At 34.3% G+C, this 17,594-nt stretch overlaps 1 protein-coding gene across 2 annotated transcripts in view; it reads right to left on the reverse strand.

The window, feature by feature from the left end:
* The window catches only part of TRPC4AP (transient receptor potential cation channel subfamily C member 4 associated protein), an 82,039-nt gene that overhangs the window by 14,702 nt on the left and 49,743 nt on the right, over positions 1-17,594 (reverse strand). For both annotated transcript variants that reach the window (XM_074292479.1, XM_074292478.1), the window contains exons 9-10: positions 2,622-2,764; positions 208-339 (exon numbers count right to left, since the gene is read on the reverse strand). In XM_074292479.1, the coding sequence (XP_074148580.1) occupies positions 208-339; positions 2,622-2,764 (275 nt within the window). The remainder of the gene's footprint in view (positions 1-207; positions 340-2,621; positions 2,765-17,594) is intronic.

The following is a 17,594-nucleotide window of genomic DNA, read 5'->3' on the forward strand; positions in this document are numbered from 1 at the left end:
CAGTTCTTCTCTGTTTCAAGGGAAGAGGGAATTGGGAGGAAGAAGACATTGGGAAATGATGCTTATAATTATTGATAAAACAAATAAATATAAGGGAGTTTGTGTATTTTGTTCCTGTACTCAAGGTCATGAATCCTGTCTTATTAGACTGTCATCTCTACCTACGAATTAAACTCCTGAAAGAGAACAATTAACAGAAGAACTTACGGGACTACAGTCACAATTCTGGTTATGTCCATGTAAAACAAGGGTGGATGTTGAATGTTTCCTCCATATCAATTTGTCAAACAAATTGTTAAGCCCAGGGATCAGTTTGAATTCTGCTATCATTTTATGAACCTAGATGGGGAATAAAAGGACATTAATAGCAAAATACTACAATTCAGCCACTGATATATGACATGGAAATTAAAGGAAGTGAAAGTCTTCAGAGATAAAAGCCACAAGTCTAGAGGATACTATCACAAAATAAGGGCTTAAACCACAAAGCTGTGGGCTACCAAACAAGGTATTAAAAGTCCTCACAGGTCACTGTTCTCAAAAATCTTCTCACCACATACCCCGAAGAATCCAAATCTATCATGAATGAACCCCTCAAAGGTTAAAGAGATGTTCCTTGGGTGACTGCCATGTTGACAGCAGACCAAACAAATTCATGCCAGCTATGCTAATTCACATGAACAGTTTATCACTGTAATACTAAGCCCTTGGTTAACCAGGAAACTAGATTATAGAGAAAACAAGGTCTTCTTGACTTCCTTAACAGAGCTGTCTCCTACTGTGCCATAGAGGCTTCAAGATGGGAGCAAAGTTAAAAAGGACTTCACAGGAGGCTCATCTAAGCGGTTCTCCTTAATTCCTCCTTCTAAGTCCAACGTCAGTGTCTACCTCTCAGTAGAGGGTTTGAGATCTGGGAATCCTAAAATATTAGGCCTGAAAGGGGTCACAACATTTATGAACATAAGATACTTGTCTTTATCCAGTTAAGACAAATGATTGTAGAGCAGGTATACTCTATTTTATAATCAGTACTCTTGGACAAGACTGTGAAAACCATAGAATTCCCTGCCTTCAGCATTTGGGATTACTCCTTCACTTTGATTGGGTGAGTTTGTATATTGTCCCTCTTTTCCTGTCTGCCCATCTAGGACTGGAAAAAGGGAAAAATGCCCCATCTCTGTGGTAGGGAAGACAACTTTATAATTTGCACATACAAAGCAAACATCTGATGAGCACTGTGTGTGTGTATATATATATATATATATATATATATATATATATATATATATAAAGCAAGGCAAAAAAGAAAACTTATTCCTGCTTTTGAATACAACATACCCAGAAAAAAAATCTGACATTTTCCCAAAAAATATCATTTAGATGGCTTAAGTGGGTTGTGGGTATATCATCATACACTGTATGCTTCAAATAGTAGAAGTGAGTGTGGGCTATATGAAATGTTTGGCTATTGGCTTGTGGGATCTAGTTTAGATAAATGTGAGAAATGATCATAGATGCTTAAAAGCTGGGACCCTGTTCTGGAACAGAAAACTAGTAAAAGGCTCCTTCCAGCAGTTTGTATATAAGTTATTTTTATAAGCAAGAACATCTAAACACATGGGGACTTTATGGACTGAGATTCCTTAAATACTAGATGAACTACTTATAACAGTTGATCAAACTCTTTGACTCTCTCTGGCCAACTGTAGCCCTTGAAGATTCATGTATCATTAATGGGATCCTGCTGCTATCTGACTAATTTAGCTAATGAATTTAGTTATATGACCTTAGACAAGTCACTTCCCCTTTATGGACCTCAAAATCCTCTTCTTAAAAATTAAGAATGGAGGGAAAGCAAGGAGTTAGGAGGAGGGAGAATGCAGATCTGAATATGAAATAAAATTTACTTTAAAAAGCAAAATAAAATAAGAGAGTTGTTCTAATTGATCTCTAAAATCCCTTCCATTCTGACATTCAGGTGGGTTTTTAGAAGTCATCTCTACACCAATGATGTGGGGAAAGACTTTTCCTATTGAAAAGGGAAATTTCCTAAGACTAGGCTTGGCTATTATCCTTTCCTCCCATACGTCCCTCTATTTAGGAAAGTGCTCCTTTGTTATTTTAAGCCTTTGTAGGGGAAAATACTTGGGTATCAGGAAATGAATACTTCTGATCAATTTTTTAAAATAAACTAACCACTAAAGATGATCATGGATCCCCTTACTCCAGAAAGGAGTTGCTATACACGCTTGCCTCTTCTACATAGGGAGCTGTACTATACTAGAAATGGAGTGAGCATGACTGAAAACTACTCTCCCCAGTTTTCCCAAGTATAATAGAGCTCTTCCATCTTCTGATCTTCCTCATCTCTTAGAGGTATTCAAAACTAATACATCAGGAACTTGTATTTACCTTTGCTCTCACTACAGAGGCAGCAGAGGCACAGCTGGCACAGTGGTGTCAAAAGGATCCAAGCCTCTGCATCCCCTTGGGTTTTCCTTTTGGCAGGGACACATTGTGTCTGAGTACCAAGACAAATGCAGTACACCAACTATGAACAAATAACATGGTCACTCTATGTCAAAAAAGCGCTTGAGCCCTTGCTATAGGAAGGTAGTCACCTGATTCCGCTGACGGCCCATCAGCAGCACACATAGGACATAGAGCACCTCCAGTTTGTACATGATCTCGTGCATAATCTTCATTGACTGGGGCAGCTGGGTCCTTGAGGAAGTGTTTGCCACACCACTTTCATCTGAAGATTCTAAAGGAGGCAACATAGTAAATTCAGAAACTCATTCCAAAAAGGATTTATAAAGGCCAAATCCTTTCAACTCACATTTGCTGTGTATAGACTCCAGAGTAATATATTTCCAAACTTGGGTCCCTGTGCCAGCCAAGCTAAGACAGACTTATAAAAGCACTAGAATGTTCACCAAATGTCCAGAAGCAAACTTGGAAATTTAGAATAAACAGAATCTGCCACTCCCTTTTAGATCTTTTATTCCCTAACTTGTTTTTAAGCATAACAATTTTCTGCCAATGTTACTAAACTTTCTTGGAAGGGACATGGCCAACTGTTTAAATTACTTTCCTAAATACTAGGCAGCTCTCACATCTGGACACCTAACAGGTTTCTTGGCAACCAAGCCTTGGGCTGGAATACCAGTTAGCCCAGGGTACCTTGGGAAGCTCAGGAAGAATCAAGAAGAAAGGCAAAAGAAGTATAAAAGGAAGAATAATATAACAGGAGAAGATAACTAGGTCAGAACACCTGGGTTTAAATCCTAGCTCTGACAAAATATAATACTCATTTCTGTTAAAAACACTAGAAAACATAGGAATGAATGAACATTTTCCATAAAATGACAAATAGTACAGGGAGTCCCCAAAGTCTTAGCCTTTAAACTTTAATAACTATGACTTTTAGATAACACACACACACACACACACACACACACACACAAATATGTGTGCATAAGCACAAAAAATATACACGTGTGTATATATACACATAAACACACACACATATATATAAAATACACACAAACACATACATAAATACACACCAACAATTACCACATAACAGAGATAAACCAGAATCCTTTCCAATATAATCAGGATTAAAACAAAGATATCTATTGTCACTACTTTTATCTGACATAATACTAAAAATTCATTTTATAGCAATAAGATAAGAAAAAGAAAATAAGGGAATAAATATAGATTAAAGATTATTTTTGTGCAAATATGATAGTATGCTTAAAGAACCCCAAGAAAAATAAAATTAATTGAAATAATAAATAATTTCAACAAACTTTCAAGATATAAAATAAATCCACACAAATTATCAGCATTTCTATTCACTGTTACAACACTTGGAGCAAGAGGATATGAAGTAGAATATTATTTAAAATTAATAATAAAAATACTTAGTTTTCTTCTGCGGTACTACCTCATACCTCTTCTATTGGCTAAAATTACAGGAAAAGATAATGGTAAATACTGGAAGGGATGTAGGAAAACATCCTACATTGTTGGTGGAGTTGTGAAATGATCCAACATTCTGGAAAACAATTTGCAACTTTACCCAAAGGGCTAGAAAACTGCATATCTTTTGATCCAGCAGTCTCACAACTGGGTCTGTATCTCAAAGATACAGAAAAAAAGAGAAAAGGACTCCCATGTGCAAAAATGTTTGTAGCAGCTCTTTTTGCAAAGGCAAGGAACTGGACATTGATTGGATGCCTATCAGTTAGGGAATGGCTACATAAGTTATGGTATATGAAGGTAATGGAATATTATTGCTCTATAAGCTGATTTCAGAAAAGCCTAGAAAAATTTACATGAACTGATGCTGAATGAAGTGGGCAGAAACCAGGAAAACATTGTGTACAGTATCAAAAAGATTATGTAATGATCAACTCTGATGGACTTGACTATTCTCAACAATGAGGTGATTCAAGGCAATTCGAAAAGACTTATGATGGAAAATGGCAATAGCATCCAGAGAGAGAATATAAATACTGAATGTGGATAGAAGAATAGTATTTTCACCTTATTTTTTGTTTGCCTGCCTTTTTTTTCCTTCTCATGTTTCCCCCCTCCCCCCCCATCTTTGGTCTGATTTTTCTTATACAACAAGACAAATATAGAAATATGTTTAAAAGGACTGGACATATTTAGTCTATTATCAGTCACTCGCTGTTTTGGGGAATAAGAAAATTGACAACATGAAGTCTTACCAAAATGAGTGATGATAACTATCTTTACATGTATTTGGAAAAATAAAATACTATTAAAAATACTTAGGTGTTTATCAATTAAGATAGACTTAAGAACTATATAAATACAACTACAAACCATTGTTTATATAAAAGTCTAAGTTAACTGGAAAAATATTGTTTGTGGAAAAGATGAATCTACTGGGCACTAAGTTATGCATAGTGTTGAGCTGGAAGTCAAGAAGACTCAGCTTCCTGAATTCAAATCTGACTTCAGATACTTACAGTTGCGTGACTCTAGACATTTCACTTAGCCCTGTTTGCCTAATTTCTCATCTGTAAAATGAACTGGAAAAGGAAATGGCAAACCATTCTAGTATTTTTTGCCAAGAAAACCCCAAATGGAGTCAAGAAAGATCAGACACAATTAAAACAACTGAACAACAAAGATAAATCAACATAATAAAAATGATTACTACCACTTTAACTGACTTAATGTCATGCCAATCAAGTTACCAAAATATTACCTTATAGAACTAGAGAAAATAATAATGAAATTCAGATGGAGGAAAAAAGTCAAGAATCTCAAGGGAAATAATGACAAAGAGGAGGAACAAAGGGAGCCTAGAAGTGCCAAATTTCAACCTACACTACCTTATAAAGCACTAGTTTTCAAAATAACTTAGCAATGGTTAAAAAATAAGAGAAATTAATCAGTGGAGGAGATTAGCTACATAATATAGGAAAGCAAAAGTCCAACACAAAGATCCTAGGGTAATTTTTGTTAAAAGATTTATATGGTCCTGAGAAATAGGTATATTCTTTTGCTATTCCATTGAAAAGATACCATAAGTCTTTTAACTCTAGTTTCTCTAGTAATTTGTTCAGTTCATATTTTCTTTTTGCTTATCTTTGTATTAGACTTATCAAAAACTAAGAAGAAAATTTCTGTCTCCTAACACTACTATTGTGCTAGTAGTATCAATATTTTTTTTAAAGTTCAGGTGTTTCATTTATGCATTTGGAAGCTTAGGCATTAAGAGTTTAGAAGTTATTACTGACATTGGTTTTCTCTCTATGATTTCTTTCAGCATAATAGTTAACTATTAAATTGTTGGTGGAACTGTAGACGGATCCAGCCATTCTGGAGAGCAATTTGGAACTATGTTCAATAAGTTATCAAACTGCATAACCCTTTGATCCAGCAGTGTTTCTATTGGTCCTATATCCTAAAGAGATCTTAAAAAAGAAAAGGGACCCACATGTGAAAATATTTGTAGTAGCCCTTTTCATATTGTTGTTCTATAAGAAATGATCAGGAGGATGATTTTAGAGAGGCCTAGAGAGACTTACATGAACTGATGCTAAGTGAAATGAGCAGAACCAGGAACATATTGTACATGGCAACAACAATATTATAAAATGACCAATTCTGATGATAACTCTTTCCAACAATGAGATGACTGATGTCATATCTTGTGACAAAGAGAGCCATCTACACCCAGAGAGAGGATTGTGGGAACTGAATGTGGATCACAAAATAACATTCTCACTTTTTTTTTTTAAATTAATTTTATAATTATAATTTTTTTTGACAGTACACATGCATGAGTAATTTTTTAAAACAACATTATCCCTTGTATTCATTTTTCCAAATTTTCCCCTACCTCCCTCTACTTCCTCTTTCCCTAGATGACAGGCAATCCCATATATATTAAATGTGTTACAGTATAACCTAGATATAATAAATGTGTGTAAATCCAATTCTCTTGTTGCATGGTAAGAATTATATTCCGAAGGTATAAGTTTCCTGGATAGAAAGATAGTAGTGCACACTACTACCAAAGAAAAGTCAGGAATTATATGAGCAAAATTACAAAACACTTGCCACAAAAATAAAGTCAGATTTAAATAATTGGAAAGACATTAAGTGCTCGTAGATAGGCCAAGCGAATATAATAAAGATGACAATACTCCCCAAACTAATCTATTTATTTAGTGCTATATCAATTAGATTCCCAAGAAACTATTTTAATGACTTAGAAAAAATAACAACAAAATTCATATGGAAGAATAAAAGATCGAGAATTTCAAGGGAATTAATGAAAAAAAAGTCAGATCAAGGTGGTCTCGATATACCTGATCTAAAGCTATATTATAAAGCAGCAGTTACCAAAACCATTTGGTATTGGCTAAGAAATAGACCGGTCGATCAGTGGAACAGATTAGGTACATAGGACAAAATAGGGTACAACTATAGCAACCTAGTGTTTGACAAACCTAAAGGTACCAACATTTGGGATAAAAATTCATTATTTGAAAAAAAGAACTATTGGGAAAACTGGAAATTAGTATGGCAGAAATTAGATATGGACCCACACTTAACACCATATACCAAGATAAGATCAAAATGGGTCCATGATTTAGGCATAAAGTATGAGATCATAAATAGATTAGAGGAACAGAGGATACCTCTCAGACCTGTGGAGGAGGAAGGAATTTATGACCAGAGGAGAACTAAAGATCATTATTAATCACAAAATAGAAGATTTTGATTACATCAAATTAAAAAGCTTCTGTACAAACAAAACTAATGCAAACAAGATTAGAAGGGAAGTAACAAATTGGAAAAATATTTTTACAGTTAAAGGTTCTGATAAAGGTCTCATCTCCAAAATATATAGAGAACTGACCCTAATTTATAAGAAATCAAACCATTCTCCAAATGATAAATGGTCAAAGGATATGAACAGACAATTTTCAGATAATGAAATTGAAACTATATCCACTCATATGAAAAAGTATTCCAAATCACTACTAATCAGAGAAATGCAAATTAAGACAACTCTGAGATATCACTACACACCTGTCAGATTGGCTAAGATGACAGGAACAAATAATGATGAATGTTGGAGAGGATGTGGGAAAACTGGGACACTGATGCATTGTTGGTAGAGTTGTGAAAGAGTCCAGCCATTCTGGAGAGCAATTTGGAACTATGCCCAAAAAGTTATCAAACTGTGCATACCCTTTGATCCAGCAGTGCTACTACTGGGCTTATATCCCAAAGAAATACTAAAGAGGGGAAAGGGACCTATATGTGCCAAAATGTTTGTGGCAGCTCTTTTTGTAGTGGCTAGAAACTGGAAAATGAATGGATGTCCATCAATTGGAGAATGGTTGGGTAAATTATGGTATATGAATGTTCTGGAATGTTATTGCTCTGAAAGAAATGACCAGCAGGATGAATACAGAGAGGTTTGGAGAGACTTACATGAACTGATGCTGAGTGAAATGAGCAGAACCAGATCACTATACACTTCAACAACAATACTGTATGAAGATATATTCTGATGGAAGTGGTTATCTTTAACATAAAGAAGATCCAACTCACTTCCAGTTGATCAATGATGGACAGAAACAGCTACACCCAGAGAAGGAACACTGGGAAGTGAATGTAAATTGTTAGCACTACTGTCTTTATCTACCCTGGTTACTTATACCTTTGGAATCTAATACGTAATGTGCAACAAGAAAATGGTATTTACACACATATATTGTATCTAGGTTATATTGTAACATATGTAAAATGTATGAGATTGCCTGTCATCAAGGGGAAGGAGTAGAGGGAGGGAGGGGATAATTTGGAAAAATGAATACGAGGGATAATATTTTTTAAAAAATTTACTCATGCATATATACTGTGAAAAAAATTATAAATAAAAAAATAAAAATGGGGGAAAAAAAAGAATACACTATTTCTTAAAAATTGTTGGGAAAACTAGGAAGCAGTCTGGAAGAAAATGGGAACAGATCAATATCTTACACCATTTATCAAAAAACAGTCAAAATGAAACCAGGTATAAAAGAAGATAGCATAAGAAAACCAGAACAGGTAACACCATTACCTATCAGAATTATGGATAGGAGAAGAATTTATGAATAAGCAAGAGATAAAGAGCATTGTGAGCTAAAAAGTGAATAGTTTTGATTTCATTAATTTAAAAGGAGTTGTACAAATACAGTCAATGTAGTTAAGATTAGAAGGAAAGAAGAAAACTGGGGGAAAATATTTATATGTATTATGGGCCAGAATTTGAAACAAGGTGCTAAGTCAGTGGAATTGATAAGAGACAATGATTATTTAGCATGGTATTTAACAGTTCTCTAGTTCAATACAAGTACTTAGTATTACTAGAGTTCTGTAAGATTCATAGCTTTAAGAGAGTATATCTAAGATAGGAGCCTCAACCAGGAGTCACTCTGGGATATTCAGAAACCAGGATTCAGTTGGGGAGATTCAGAAGCCAAAGCTGAAGCTCTCAGAACCAAGACAACAGAGGGCCTCTAAGAAAGGTAACCGCCGCAGGAAAGGAGACAAGACTTGGAAAGAGACAATAAAGGATTTGGACTTTAATACCTGGCTGCATTTGGGGTGATTACTGAACTGAAAGGAAGGCTACCCCCAGAAGCCCCCCAAGAAACCTGGTCCAGATATCATTACATTTTAGAGAAGAATATTACATATATGATTTCTCAGATAACTGTCTCATATCTCAAATATATAGAGAACTTTGTCAAATGTGTAAGAATATGAGTCACTCCCCAACTGATAAATGTTTAACAGGTTTTTTTTTGTATAATCAACATGTACAAAATTACAGTTTTTTGTATAATCATGAAACAATCCTCTATATCATTATTGATGCAAATCAAAACAACCATGAAGTACCAAAATCTATCAGGGTTACTAAAATGATAGAAGGGGGAAAAACAATCAATATTGGAGGGAATGTGAAAAAATTGGGACATTAATATATTATTGGTGGAACTATGAACAGATCCAACTATTTTGGAGAGCAATTTGGAATCATGCCCAAAGAATTCTACAATTGTATATACCATTAATAGGTTTATTTTCCAAGGTAATCAGGGAAAAAGGAAAAGAACAGATATGTTCTAAAATATTTATAGCTTTGTGATGGCAAAGAACTAGAAATTGAAGGGATGCCCATCAATTGAGTAACAGCTAAACAAGTTGTAGTATATGATTGTGATGGATTACTACTGCAAGAACTGATAACTAGTTGATTTCAGAAAACCATGGAAAGATCTGTATGAAATAATGAAAAGTGAAATGAACAGAACCAGAGAACATTATATATAACCCAGCTTCTTAAACTGTGATTTGCAATCCCATATGGGGTCTTATAATTGAATGCAAGAGTAGCAAAATTGTGATTTACTATCAGTAAATATTTGATTTGTATATCTATTTTATATACCTATATACTCAAGGTCACATAAAAATTTCTTGGGAGAAAAGGGAAATTCATTCGAAAGTCGCAGGTTCAAAGACAATCAGATACCGTCGTAGTTCTGACCATAAACGATGCCGACTAGTGATCCGGCGGTGTTATTCCCATGACCCGCCAGGCAGCTTCCGGGAAACCAAAGTCTTTGGTTTTTTGTTTTTGTTTTTTTTTTTTTTTTCTAATAGTAAGGTGTTTTAATTTTTATTATGTTAAATATTGAAAGATATTTTCTACTTAAAAGATTTTTTAAAATTAATTTTATAATTATACATTTTTTGATAGTATATATGCATGAGTAAATTTTTTAAAAATATTATCCCTTGTATTCATTTTTCCAGATTTTCCCCTCCCTCCCTTTACTCCCTCCCCTAGATGACAGGCAATCTCATACATTTTATATGTGTTACAGTATAACCAAGATATAATATATGTGTGTAAATACCATTTTCTTGTTGCACATTAAGTATTAGATTCTGAAGGTATAAGTAACCTAGGTAGATAGACAGTAGTGCTAATATTTTACATTCAATTCCCAGTGTTCCTTCTCTGGGTGTAGCTGTTTCTGTCCATCATTGATCAGCTGGAAGTGAGTTGTATCTTCTTTATGTCGAAGATATCCGCTTCCATGAGAATACGTCTTCATACAGTATTGTTGTTGAAGTGTATAGTGATCTTCTGGTTCTGCTCATTTCACTCAGCATCAGTTCATACAAGTCTCTCCAAGCCTTTCTGAATTCATCCTGCTGGTCATTTCTTATAGAGCAATAATATTCCATAGCCTTCATATATCATAATTTACCCAACCATTCTCCAATTGATAAGACATCCATTCATCTTCCAGTTTCTAGCCACTATGAAAAGAGCTGCAACAAACATTTTGGCACATATAGGTCCCTTTCCCCTCTTTAGTATTTCTTTGGGATATAAGCCCAGTAGTAGCACTGCTGGATCAAAGGGTATGCACAGTTTGATAACTTTTTGGGCATAGTTCCAAATTGCTCTCCAGAATGGCCGGATTCTTTCACAACTCCACCAACAATGTATTAGTGTCCCAATTTTCCCACATCCCCTCCAACATTCATCATTATTTGTTCCTGTCATCTTAGCCAATCTGACAGGTGTGTAGTGGTATCTCAGAGTTGTCTTAATTTGCATTTCTCTGATCAGTAGTGATTTGGAATACTTTTTCATATGAGTGGATATAGTTTCAATTTCATTATCTGAAAATTGTCTGTTCATATCCTTTGACCATTTATCAATTGGAGAATGGTTTGATTTCTTATAAATTAGGGTCAGTTCTCTATATATTTTGTAAATGAGACCTTTATCAGAACCTTTAACTGTAAAAATATTTTCCCAATTTGTTACTTCCCTTCTAAATCTTGTTTGCATTAGTTTTGTCTGTACAGAAGCTTTTTAATTTGATGTAATCAAAATCTTCTATTTTGTGATTAATGATGATCTCTAGTTCTCCTCTGGTCATAAATTCCTTCCTCCTCTACAGGTCTGAGAGGTAGACTATCCTCTGTTCCTCTAATCTAATTTATGATCTCATACTTTATGCCTAAATCATGGACCCATTTTGATCTTATCTTGGTATATGGTGTTAAGTGTGGGTCCATATCTAATTTCTGCCATACTAATTTTCAGTTTTCCCAACAGTTTTTTTCAAATAATGAATTTTTATCCCTAATGTTGGTATCTTTGGGTTTATCAATATATATAGTTGTACCCTTTTTTGTCCTTTGTACCTAATCTGTTCCACTGATCGGCCAGTCTATTTCTTAGCCAATTCCAAATGGTTTTGATGACTGCTACTATATAATATAGCTTTAGATCAGGTATATCTAGACCACTTTGATCTGACTTTTTTTTTCATTAGTTCCCTTGAAATTCTCGACTTTTTATTCTTCCATATGAACTTTTTTGTTATTTTTTCTAGGTCACTAAAACAGTTTCTTGGGAGTCTGATTGGTATAGCACTAAATAAATAGATTAGTTTGGGGAGTATTGTCATCTTTATTATATTCGCTCGGCCTATCCAAGAGCACTAGATGTCTTTCCAATTATTTAAATCTGACTTTATTTTTGTGGCAAGTGTTTTGTAATTTTGCTCATATAATTCCTGACTTTTCTTTGGTAGATGGATTCCCAAATATTTTATACTCTCAACATTTGTTTGGAATGGAATTTCTCTTTGTATCTCTTGCTATTGCATTTTGTTGGTGATGTCTAAAAATGCTGAGGATTTATGTGGATTTATTTTGTATCCAGCAACTTTGCTAAAGTTGTGAATTATTTCTAATAACTTTTTATTAGAATCTCTGGGGTTTTCTAAGTATACCATCATATCATCTGCAAAGAGTGACAGTTTCATTTCTTCATTACCTACTCTTATTCCTTTAATCTCTTTCTCGACTCTTATTGCTGAAGCTAACATTTCTAATACAATATTGAACGTAATGGTGATAGTGGGCAACCTTGTTTCACTCCTGATCTTACTGGAAAAGGTTCCAGTTTATCTCCATTGAATATTATGTTTACTGATGGTCGTAAATATATGCTCCTGATTATTCTAAGGAATAGTCCATTTATTCCTATACTCTCAAGCATTTTTTGTAGGAATGGATGTTGGATTTTATCAAATGCTTTTTCTGCATCTACTGAGATGATCATATGGTTTTTATTAATTTGATTATTAATATGGTCAATTATACTAATAGTTTTTCTAATATTAAACCAGACCTGCATTCCTGGAATAAATCCTACTTGATCATAGTGTATTATCCTGGGGATGATTTTCTGAAGTAATTTTGCTAATATCTTATTTAAGATTTTAGCATCAATATTCATTAAGGATATTGGTCTATAGTTTTCTTTTTCAGTTTGCGATCTACCTGGTTTAGTATCAGTACCATGTCTGTGTCATAAAAGGAGTTTGGCAGGACTCCTTCATCCCTTATTTTTTCAAATAGTTTATGTAACATTGGGGCTAGTTGTTCTTTAAATGTTTGGTAGAATTCACATGTAAATCCATCTGGTCCTGGGGATTTTATTAATAGCTTGTTCTATCTCTTTTTCTGAAATGGGACTAAGCAATTTATCTCCTCCTCTGTTAATCTAGGAAGCCTATATTTTTGGAGGAAGTCATCCATTTCACTAAAGTTATCAAATTTATTGGCATAAAGTTGGGCAAAGTAACTCCTTATTATTTCTCTAATTTCCTCTTCATTGGTGGATAGATCCCCCTTTTCATTTGTAAGACTAACAATTTGATTTTCCTCTTTCCTTTTTCTGATCAGATTTACCAATGGTTTATCTATTTTATTGGCTTTTTCATAAAACCAACTCTTGGTTTTATTTATTAATTCAATAGTTTTTTTACTTTCAATATTATTGATTTTTCCTTTTAATTTTAGTATTTCAAGTTTGATTTTTGGTTGGAGGTTTTTAATTTGGTCTTTTTCTAGCTTTTTAAGTTGCAGGCCCAATTCATTAATCTTCTCTTTCTCTATTTTATTCAAATAAGCCTCTAAAGATATAAAATTTCCCCTTATTACCGCTTTAGCTGCATCTCACAGATTTTGGTATGATGTCTCATCATTGTCATTATCTTGGGTGAAATTATTAATTGTTTCTATAATTTGCTGTTTCACCCAGTCATTCTTTAAGATGATATTATTCAGTTTCCAATTACTTTTTGGTCTATTTACCTCTAACTTCTTATTAAATGTAGTTTTTATTGCATTGTCATCTGAGAAGAAGGCATTTATTATTTCTGCCTTACTGCATTTAATTTTGAGATCTTTATGTCCTAATATATGGTCTATTTTTGTATAGGTTCCATGAACTGCTGAAAAGAAAGTATATTCTATCACCATTCAGTTTTCTCCAAAGGTTTATCATATCTAGTTTTTCTAATGTTCTATTTACTTTTTAAATTTCTTTCTTGTTTGATTTGTCTAAATCTGAGAGTGCAAGGTTGAGATCTCCCATTGTTATAGTTTTACTGTCTATTTCTACTTGCAACTCTCTCTTAACTTTTCCTTTAGAAAGTTAGATGCTATACCACTTGGTGCATATATGTTTAGTATTGATATGGCTTCATTGTTTATGCTACCTTTTAGCAGGATATAGTTTCCTTCCTTATCTCTTCTAATTAGATCAATTTCTGCTTTTGCTTGATCTGAGATAAGGATGGCTACCCCTTCTTTTTTGGCTTTACCTGAAGCATAATAGATTCTGCTCCAACCTTTACTCTGTATGTATCTCCCTGCTTTATGTGTTTCCTGTAAACAACATATTGTAGGGTTCTGACTTTTGATCCAGTCTGCCATCCGTCTCCATTTGATGGGAGAGTTCATCCCAATGAATGGAAAAAGTTTAAGAAGTCCTGGTATAAACATTTTTACAGTCAAAGGTTCTGATAAAGGCCTCATTTCCAAAATATATAGAGAATTGACTCTAATTTATAAGAAATCAAGCCATTCTCCAATTGATAAATGGTCAAAGGATATGAACAGACAATTCTCAGACTAAGAAATTGAAACTATTTTTAGCCATAGGAAAAGATGCTCCAAGTCATTATTAATCAGAGAAATGCAAATTAAGACAACTCTGAAATACCACTATACACCTGTCAGATTGGGTAGAATGACAAGGAAAGATAATGTGCAATGTTGGAGGGGATGTGAGAAAACAGGGACTCTGACATATTATTGGTGGAGTTGTGAAAAGAGTCCAGCCATTCTGGAGAGCAATTTGGAACTATGCTCAAAAAGTTATCAAACTGTGCATACCCTTTGACCCAGAAGTGTTACTATTGGGCTTATATCCGAAAGAGATCTTAAAGAAGGGAAAGGGACCTGTATGTGCAAGAATGTTTGTGGCAGCCCTCTTTGTGGTGGCCAGAAACTGGAAACTGAGTGGATGCCCATCAACTGGAGAATAGCTGAATAAATTGTAGTATATGAATATTATGAAATATTATTGTTCTGTAAGAAATGACCAGCAGGATGATTTCAGAAAGGCCTAGAGAGACTTACATAAACTGATGCTGAGTGAAATGAGCAGGACCAAAAGATCATTATATACTTCAACAACAATATTATATGAAGATCAATTCTGATGGACGTGGCCATTTTCAACAATGAGATGAACCAAATCAGTTCCAATAGAGAAGTAATGAACTGAACCAGCTACACCCAGCAAAAGAACTCAGGGAGATGACTATGAACCACTATTCCCAATCCCTCTATTTTTGTCCACCTGCATTTTTTATTTCCTTCACAGGCTAATTGTACACTATCTCAAAGTCCTATTCTTTTTGTACAGCAAAATAACTGTTTGGGCATGTATACATATATATTGTACTTAATTTATACTTTAACACAGGGATTCTCAAACTATGGCTGATGGGCCAGATGCGGCCCACTGAGGATGTTTATACCCGCCGGGTTATGGCAAATGGGCTGAGAGGCGGAGACAGAGTGTGAGTTTTTGTTTTTACTATAGTCCGGCCCTCCAACAGTCTGAGGGACAGTGAACTGGCCCCCTCTTTAAAAAGTTTAAGGACCACTGCTTTAACATATTTAACATGTATTGGCCAACCTGCCATCTGTGGGGAGGGGAAAAATTGGAACAAAAGGTTTGGCAATTGGCAATGCTGTAAAATTACCCATGCATATATCTGGTAAATTAAAACTATAATTAAATAATAAAAAGTTCTGATATATATAACAACAGCAATATTGTTCAAATAATAACTATTACCAAGTTATTCTCAATAACTTAATGAGTTATTATTAATATTCAAATCAACCATAAAAGATCTATGAAGAAAGATCTATGAAGAAAGATCCTTTCTATCTTCAGAAAAAGAAGTACATACAATATGGTTTTACATAGATTTATAAATTCATGTCAAATGGCAGCTTTTTTAGTGTGGGGTAGGGAGGGAAGGAGGAAGATAACTCAGAAATTAAAATGTAACCAAATAAAATTTTAAAAAGAAAGTTAGGGGTTCTGATAAAGGCCTCATTTAAAAAATATATAGAAAATTGACTCGAATTTATTAGAAATCCAGCCATTCTCCAATTAATAAATGGTCAAAGGATATGAACAATTTTCGGGTGAAGAAATTGAAACTATTTCTAGCCATATGAAAAGATGCTCCAAACATTATTAAACAAAGAAATGCAAATTTAAGACAACTCTGAAATACCACTACACATTTGTCAGATTGGCTAGGATGACAGGAAAAGATAATGCTGAATATGTTGGAGGGAATGTGGGAAAACTGGGACATTGATGCATTGTTGGTGAAATTGTGAATACATCCAGCCATTCTGGAGAGCAATTTGGAACTATGTTCAAAAAGTTACCAAACTGTACATACCCTGTGATCCAGCAGTGTTAACTACCAGGCTTATATCCCAAAGAGATCTTAAAGAAGGGAAAGGGACCTGTATGTGAAAGAATGTTTGTGGCAGCCCTTTTTGTAGGTGCTAGAAACTGAAAACTGAATGGATGCCCATCATTTGGAGAATGACTGAATAAATTATGATATATGAATGCTATGGAATATTATTGTTCTGTAAGAAATGACCAGCTGGATGATTTCAGAAAGGCCTGGAAAGACTTACATGAACTGATGCTGAGTGAAATACGCAATAACAGAAGATCATTATATACTTCAATAAGAATACTACATGATCATTTCTGATGGACATGGCCATCTTCAACAATGAGATGAACCAAATCAGTTCCATTTATTCAATAATGACGAGAACCAGTTACATCCAGCAAAAGAACTCTAGGAAATGAGTGTGAACCACAACATAGCATTTCCATTCCCTCTGTTTTTGTCTGCTTGCATTTTTTTATTTCCTTCTCAGGTTATTTTTATCTTATGTCTAAGTGTGATTTTTCTTGTGCAGCAAAATAACTGTATGGATATGTAAACATATATTATATTTAACATATTTAACATGTATGGGATGGGTCTACCTGCCATATAGGGGAGGGGATGGGGGGAAGGAAGAGAAAAGTTGGAACAGAAGATTTTGCAAGGGTCAATGCTGAAAAATTACCCATGCATATATTTTATAAATAAAAGGCTATAATAAAAAAAAAAAAAAAAAAAGAAAGTTAGGTTTATATCTACCTCCTTGTCTCTTTAATACTGGAGGTTTTGGGAAGTTACAATTTTCCCCCTCCTTTTCTTCTGTAAATATGATACCATGTTCCTCCAGTTACTTTTTCTCATCCTTTTTTTTTTTTTTTTTTTTTTTTTTAAGTGGTCCTGTTCCCACAGGTTGTTTTTTTTTTTTTTACCTTCCTTCACCTCTCCTCTGGTTTGTTACCTCTTTCCCTTTGGAGATGATGTTGTCTTCACTCCTGCTTTTATCTGATTCTTATCCTTTCTTTCCTCTCAGTCAAGTAAATTTTCCCTTCCCCCCCCAGAAATCCTGTTCTTTAGTAAATTTCTTTTTTCTGCACCCCTTTCCAAGAGGAATTCTTTCACTCTCGGTATTATCCATCCTTTCTTTCTGCC

This window comes from Sminthopsis crassicaudata, chromosome 2, assembly GCF_048593235.1.
Source record: "Sminthopsis crassicaudata isolate SCR6 chromosome 2, ASM4859323v1, whole genome shotgun sequence".
Taxonomy (NCBI): domain Eukaryota; kingdom Metazoa; phylum Chordata; class Mammalia; order Dasyuromorphia; family Dasyuridae; genus Sminthopsis; species Sminthopsis crassicaudata.